A 6,850-nucleotide genomic window follows, 5' to 3' on the forward strand; every position below is an offset into this window, starting at 1 on the left:
TGTTAGATCATGGGTTTCAAAATTTGATACGAATTTAATCCGTGGGTTAGGTGAACCGTCGAACATAGAGACATACCAGTGAAAAAGCTCGACTAGTAGTAAGATACAGATAGCCGGACCGAGAAAATATGAGTCCGTCAATCAGAATTCCGATGCCCATGATGACGATGATCAATATAGACAACACCGAAATTGTTTTGGAGGTAGCAGAAACCCAACCAAAATCGGAAATTGCAGCATATGGCCAGCTAATATCGTCTTGTCCGCTCCCACTCGCAGCGAGGCTCTTCAACAGTGCAGCTGCCAAATCAAAGGCAAATGGCACGCTGGGCTGAGTGCACATTGTCGTATTTCGCCCGCCATCGTCCATGAAGTATCCCGCACAGTAGGTCAGCACATGTACCGTATAGAATTCGTATAATCCAAGCTCAGAAGCGAACTCTAACCCGTCTGGATTGTGGCTAGGGTTTGTTTTCAGTCCTGATACATCGAGCTAGGTAGGTATGATCAGTCAACGCCAGTCAGATGTCGACATACTCTGATTTTTACTCACAAGGACTATGAATACGTCCTCCAGGGCACCACCGCACTGAGTACCTGCAAAGACAACAATCAAAATCAAAATCAGGGCAGCTAGAGAGAAAACCCTAGCCAGGATATCCCCAAGTGCCATGAGCAACAAGCCGGCCCGCCAGAAGGTGGCTTTTGCTTTGGTGAGTAGGTATTGGTTACTGTGGTTCTAATGATTTGATTGAAAATAGAGTTCAAATCGTGGCAGGCTATATACACTGGAAAAAATTCCTCTCCAACATTCGTTCTCGACATAGAAAATATCAGTGCAGCCCTAGATTGAACATACCTAAGAATTGACTCCGCGCGGATGCCAGTATTGACTGCATCGACGAATCATTGAGTGATAAGGGCCTTACCATGAATGTTGTTTGCCGCTTTTTGCAGCGCTCAGACATCAGATCTTGCGTGATCTCTCTCCAAAGCTGTGGATATAAGTTAACTTCGCAATCTCGATCGCCCTAAACTTACTTTGAACGTTGATCCATTCCTTTATCTTATTATATCGGGAGAACGTAGAGAACGTATGGGTATGCACATAGGTGTGTTGTACAAAATACCATTGAATTCATCAATGCAGTCGACCACCTATCACCCTTACATCGCGGAATTACTACTACTACGTGCGAACTGATTGGTTCGATCGATGTGCTCAACGGACAGGCTTTTCCGAGTATACATTCCATACGCCTCAAGGCCACGGAATAAGACTCCGCACTTAAAATGCAAGGAACTCCCCGCTGAATGCGGAAATTATATGGATGGCGACTCACATTCGTCCTCGAATATTGCGGAAGTCGCATGATTGATCCTCAGGAATTCTAATTACACCGAGAATGGACGCACGTGGTGATGCATTTTTGCAACTGCATTAATCGTACGAAATCTCCGTGATGGGAAAAGCCTTTTGCAGCGCAATGTTCTAACGTTTCATTACGAGGTCTGTTTGGCTGGCCAGGGTAGTTATGCATAGCGATTAACTATCCGAGAGTAATCAGGTATTACTACTTTAAAAACTGGCGTTGCCGGGCTCTAGGTTTGGCTGCACAACCATGCAAGCCCTGGGAGACATTACCAGCGCAAATGTTGGGCAGAAGAATGAAATCCTACATAGCCAAGTCATCCTGTTCTTTTGTTTGAGGTCTTGCCACCGGCGCTAAAACAACGTCGATGATTGGGCTGATTCAACCTTGTCAAGTTTTCGACCTCAGCGTTCACATGAGGCTTCTTCCGAGGTACCAACCTCATTTATGCTAGAATTTGTTTAAGATTTTCTTGCGGCGGCCAACCGGAATCTCTCTCTGACAGTCCACCTAGTGGAGACTAATTCATTATTCTGATACAGCGTTAATTTAGCCTCGTTCAGGGGTGCCGCAGACTAAACATTATTGGACGTGTACTCCGGACAGGATCCAGAGTATTCTAACTTGGTTGCTTCAGTACTATTAACAGAAGATTTATGCATAGCTTTATTTTCAGTTGTTTATCACCGATAATGCGAGATTTTCCTGGCGGGTAGAAACACCTAGGCATGGATGTGACTTATCAACATGCCCGAGCATTTCTCATTATACATCATGGAGTCTACACCGAGAAACTACTCAATCTTGCAAAAAGAAGTAAAATAGGGTGAATAAACCTGTCAGATTGTGTAGTTCGATGGAATCAATCCCTGTTTATATTAATGTTTCGCCATGCCAACTAGCCGCTGGCCTGGAGCACTCTAGACAGAAGCAAATCAGCCTACATATATTAGTCGTATAATACCAAGGAAACGTGCATCCACCAACCATCGCCGCTGGAAGCAATTTCACTGGCGCCACTGTGCCAGCTTTATTACCTAGGTAATTACTTTAATTTCATTCTGCGGCCTTGAAACTGTTTTTGTAAGAGCAGTCATAATGGCAGATGGGGTCGTCGATATTGAGGCTGCCAACTGCCTATAATGTTCCCAATACTATATACTCCATAAGCAGGAAATATATTATCAGGGGTAGGCTTTAAGATAGCACATATATAAGTAGGAAATGCCGCTCGAAAACATTCAATCGTGATCCCTCATTCAATCGTTCGTTCTTGTTCACATAGTCTACTTTCCTTTACATTCCTTTTTTTCTTCGTCATTCTTTTAACCCACACGGTCTTTATCTTTATTTTGAAACTTTCGTTTTGAACCACAGGCTGGGAAAATGAAGGCCAACTATCTTTCACTATGGGCGCTCGCAGGCTCGGCGTCTGCCTATCTTGCCACAACCACTGTGAGTTGCTTCACTGGAATCTAGCGACTCGTCTGCTGAGGCACGTCTAATAATGCTTCTAGCACTACTACGACGGTCAGAAGGGTGCTTGCGGTTGCGGCACCGACTCCGGCCTTGATTCATGGCAGGTTAGTATACGTCCCATCCTTTCAACTGCAGTATAAGGCCTCGTAGTAATGTCTTGGCTCTTCAATAGCTCGGCATTGCTACCGATGTCTACACTGCTGCAGGATCTCAAGCGCTATTCGACACCGACGACTCGAGCTGGTGCGGAGGCGGCTGCGGTAAATGCTACAACTTGACATCCACGGGCGAGTCGCCATGCAGCACCTGCGGTACTGGAGGAGTTGCCGGCGACAGCATCATTATCATGGTCACCAACCTCTGCCCCTACAATGGCAACGAGCAGTGGTGCCCATCGGTTGGTGCTACCAACGACTACGGGTACAGCTACCATTTCGACATCATGGCCGAAAGCGAGGTTTTCGGTAACAACGTCGTCGTTGACTTCGTGCCCGTCGCATGCCCCGGACAAGCCGTCACTGATTGGGAAACCTGTGAATGCTACGGCGAGACTGATAGCGATACCACTCCTGCCGGAATGACGTCTGCTGTTGATAGCTCCGGAACATCAGCCACGTCGTCCGCGTCTTCGGTTTCTTCTACATCCTCCTCATCCTCCACTGTTCTTCCAGTCTCTTCAACCACTGCCGCAGAGTCTTCCCCCACGACTACACTGGTAACAGAGGCTTCTAGCGCCGCGTCTACACAAGCAGCTTCAACTGTTGTTGAACCATCTTCTGTCGCCTCAGATGTCGTGGCGCCTTCGTCAACATCTACCTCGGCAGTCGTTGAGCCATCTTCCGTTACTTCAGCTGCGGTCGCACCATCTTCGACTGCCAGCCCTGCGGGTACTACAACCACCACCACCACCTCCGTGACAATCAACACCGTCGTCACGGAAACAATCACTATCTGGGCTACACCATCTTCGTCGAAGGCTAGCTCGACATCGAGCTCCGCAGCTGCCGTCCAAAGTCTTTATGGTCAATGCGGCGGTATCAACTGGACTGGTGCTACGACCTGTGCGACAGGTTCAACCTGCAAGGTTCAGAACCCGTACTACTATCAGTGCGTCAGCTCATCGGATTAGGTGCAATATGTGCGTGTGTTTGGACTTTAAAAAATACATTCTTGTCATCTATTTGTTTGCTATGTTTTCTTCACTTCTTCGTTCCCGAATGGTACCTAGGCATTGTCTGGATAAACACCTAGGGTTGGAATCATTTGTATTATTATTCAGTTTTTTCTAAAACAGAAAAAATCAAATGCACCATTGCGCCTTTAGTTTTGTGTCTTCTTAAGGAATTGACGGTCGCCAGGCGACAGTGTAGAGTGTGTAAAGTCCTGTACGAAATATAGCAGTGCAAATGTGGACTGTCTTGAAGAGTTGTCATATTCAACATGTTCTGCTGGGCTAAATTCCATGACAACTCGACGGAACACAGCGGATAACAATGTCATATGTCCAATTTCAAGCACTTAGTCAAATGTTAATTAGCCTCAGGTCTCAGTATTCGAGAACAAGTTGTTTCGTTGTTTTTGTATGAATGAAACAAAAATGTAGTAATAAAGAACCCAGCACGGAGAGAGCAGCAAACAAAGCCGATTCCAAGATAATTCATGTTTTAAAATCCACAGTGAAACCGTAACTCGCTCCTGTTTAACTATGAATACTGAGAAATGCAGCAATTAAAACGGCTTCAATCCTGACAAGTACTGGTCTCTCCTCCTCATTGGTTTCGTGGGAGCTACTCTGTCTGTGCACTTTAGCCTATGAAAATTATTTACCTTTAGCTTAGAACTCTAAGCTCGTTTTGATTGTTTTATATTTACATCGTCCAAGGAATTTCCATGCTGTTTCTCACTTGACCTTAAAAGGCCATGTTCACACTACAGGAGGAGTTTCCAATGCTGCGGAGGAATCGTAGTATACCTAGGTAGTTTGGATATTCTTAGTACTTCGCTTACAGGTCGCTATACTTCGCGAGAGTATCTATAGTATTTCCTTATGGACATTTTGTCTGTTCGATGTTGAATAAACTACGTTTAACTAACGCATTGAGCATTGTTATGGCGTAGCGATATATATATTCCCATTCTTCAAGGAAGGATTTTGGTTCGTCAAAAGTCTATTAAAATGCCGTTAGTTCTTGTTAAAGTTTTACATACCGGGGTATCCTTCATTCTGTATGTTTATCACCTTGAAGCATCTTTTCTACTTGGTACAGTACCTGGACACAAGTATTTGGACACCCTTGATTTTGACCCACTTTACGCATCACACTATCTTTCTATTTAGGTTATATACAAAGTTCCAAAGGCTCTAATAAGCCGTACACCACCTATCCGCGTTAAGTATAGCCTGTATTCTATGAGGTATATGTCACGCGCCTGGATCCACCCTAGTTGTCACTGGTTGTGTCGAGGTACAATACGATAGATAAACTACATAAAGGTTCATAAGGATAACTTGTTAATAAGATTAGACATAGTTTAGACTTGTCAGTAATAAAGATTTAATTAATTATAACTTAAGATAGAAGAAGTACCTTAAAATATTATAATACTTTAAGTAGATTTGCCTTGCTAATCCTCTTAGTATATAATTAAGTAATTTAAATTAAAGAGCTATGCTAAATAGGAATTAAGTATAAGAATAAATATACTTATATAATTAGTATCTCTTACATTTATCTTATATTTTAAAATATATATTTAATTATATATCTAATAATTTTATTTAGCGCTATATATATTTTTTCTATATTTTATAATATATACTCTAATATATACTGGTTATATATTTCCTTATATCAGTTATAAGCCTATATATTTAATAACTGCCTTGCATATTAATACATATAAATAATTAGTTATAGTATTAATTATTTTAATTAAACACCTTTCCTTAATAATACTAGTTTCTGCTTAATATTATATAGATTAGTTTTATAATATTATTCCTCTCTTTTAGGATTTTTATCCCTAAAGATATAAATAAAAAAACTCACTCTTATTTCTAGTATAATCCTGCTTTCTTTATAAATAAATATCCAAAATATATTAATATGTCTATCTTTAATTGCCTTATATATTATATTATTTAGACTAATTTTATTTAAAAGAATAATCTTTCTTCTAATTCTTTATATGAATATTATTTATCTTAAAATAAAATTTATATTATAGATTCTAAAAGCTATAATTATACTTTATATATCTATTATAATTATAAATATAAAAAATATTTTTATAATTTAAAAAAGTAATTACTTCTTAAGAAAGAGTAAGATAAACTAAAATTTAATCTTAAATTAGCTAAGCTTCAGTTAGAATAATATATAATAGTATAATAAAAGTTATTTATTAAAATTTATTATATTTAAAAAGTTTCTTAAAAAGTATAATAATAAAATATTAGATTATAATATAAATATTATAGATATTTTTGATAAGAAAGATCTTAAAGATCTTATTTTAATTTTTTTAAATAAGTAGTATCTTAATACTATTATATATTTTTAGATATTAAGGTATTACTTATTAATCTTAGATTATTTTTATTAGATATACTTTTATTTTAAAGTTTTCTTTTCTTAGATTCTAATATTAATAGAACTTCTTAATTGCTTTTCTTACTTTAATAAGATTTTTAATAATTTTCTAGATATTTTCTAACTTATTATATTCTTTTTATTTTATTAAATATCTCTTATGGTTTTCTAACATTTTAATTGCTAATATTTTTTTAATCTTATAGATTTCTTATTTAATGATGATGTTAGTTTATATTTTTATATTCTATAATACTAGTTCTAGTAATAATATATAAAATATAAAATAAATTTTTATAAAGTCTAATAATTTAAGTTTATAATTAATTTTTTTAATTTTTTTCTTGATTTTAAATAGTCCTAGTTATAAATAATCAAGTTTATTACTTTCTTATAGTATTTATA

The 6,850-nt window shown here is 38.5% G+C and overlaps 2 protein-coding genes across 2 annotated transcripts, besides 1 other annotated feature; one reads left to right on the forward strand and one right to left on the reverse strand.

Moving 5' to 3' along the window:
- Positions 1–46: 46 nt before the first annotated feature.
- Positions 47–673, reverse strand: UA08_06336 (hypothetical protein; the record flags this gene model as incomplete). The annotated part of the gene is made up of 2 exons (XM_020268648.1): positions 47–480; positions 538–673. The coding sequence occupies 2 exons, from the start codon at positions 671–673 to the stop codon at positions 47–49; spliced, it is 570 nt and encodes a 189-aa protein (XP_020118638.1).
- A 2,086-nt stretch (positions 674–2,759) lies between these two features.
- Positions 2,760–3,981, forward strand: UA08_06337 (hypothetical protein; the record flags this gene model as incomplete). Its single annotated transcript, XM_020268649.1, has 3 exons — positions 2,760–2,828; positions 2,891–2,956; positions 3,025–3,981. The coding sequence occupies 3 exons, from the start codon at positions 2,760–2,762 to the stop codon at positions 3,979–3,981; spliced, it is 1,092 nt and encodes a 363-aa protein (XP_020118788.1).
- Positions 3,982–5,247: 1,266 nt separating this feature from the next.
- Positions 5,248–6,850: part of a repeat region (Identified by RepeatMasker using a combination of RepBase library and repeat library created with RepeatScout) that runs on past the window's edge.

Source organism: Talaromyces atroroseus, assembly GCF_001907595.1.
Source record: "Talaromyces atroroseus strain IBT 11181 chromosome Unknown scaffold_8, whole genome shotgun sequence".
Lineage (NCBI taxonomy): Eukaryota > Fungi > Ascomycota > Eurotiomycetes > Eurotiales > Trichocomaceae > Talaromyces > Talaromyces atroroseus.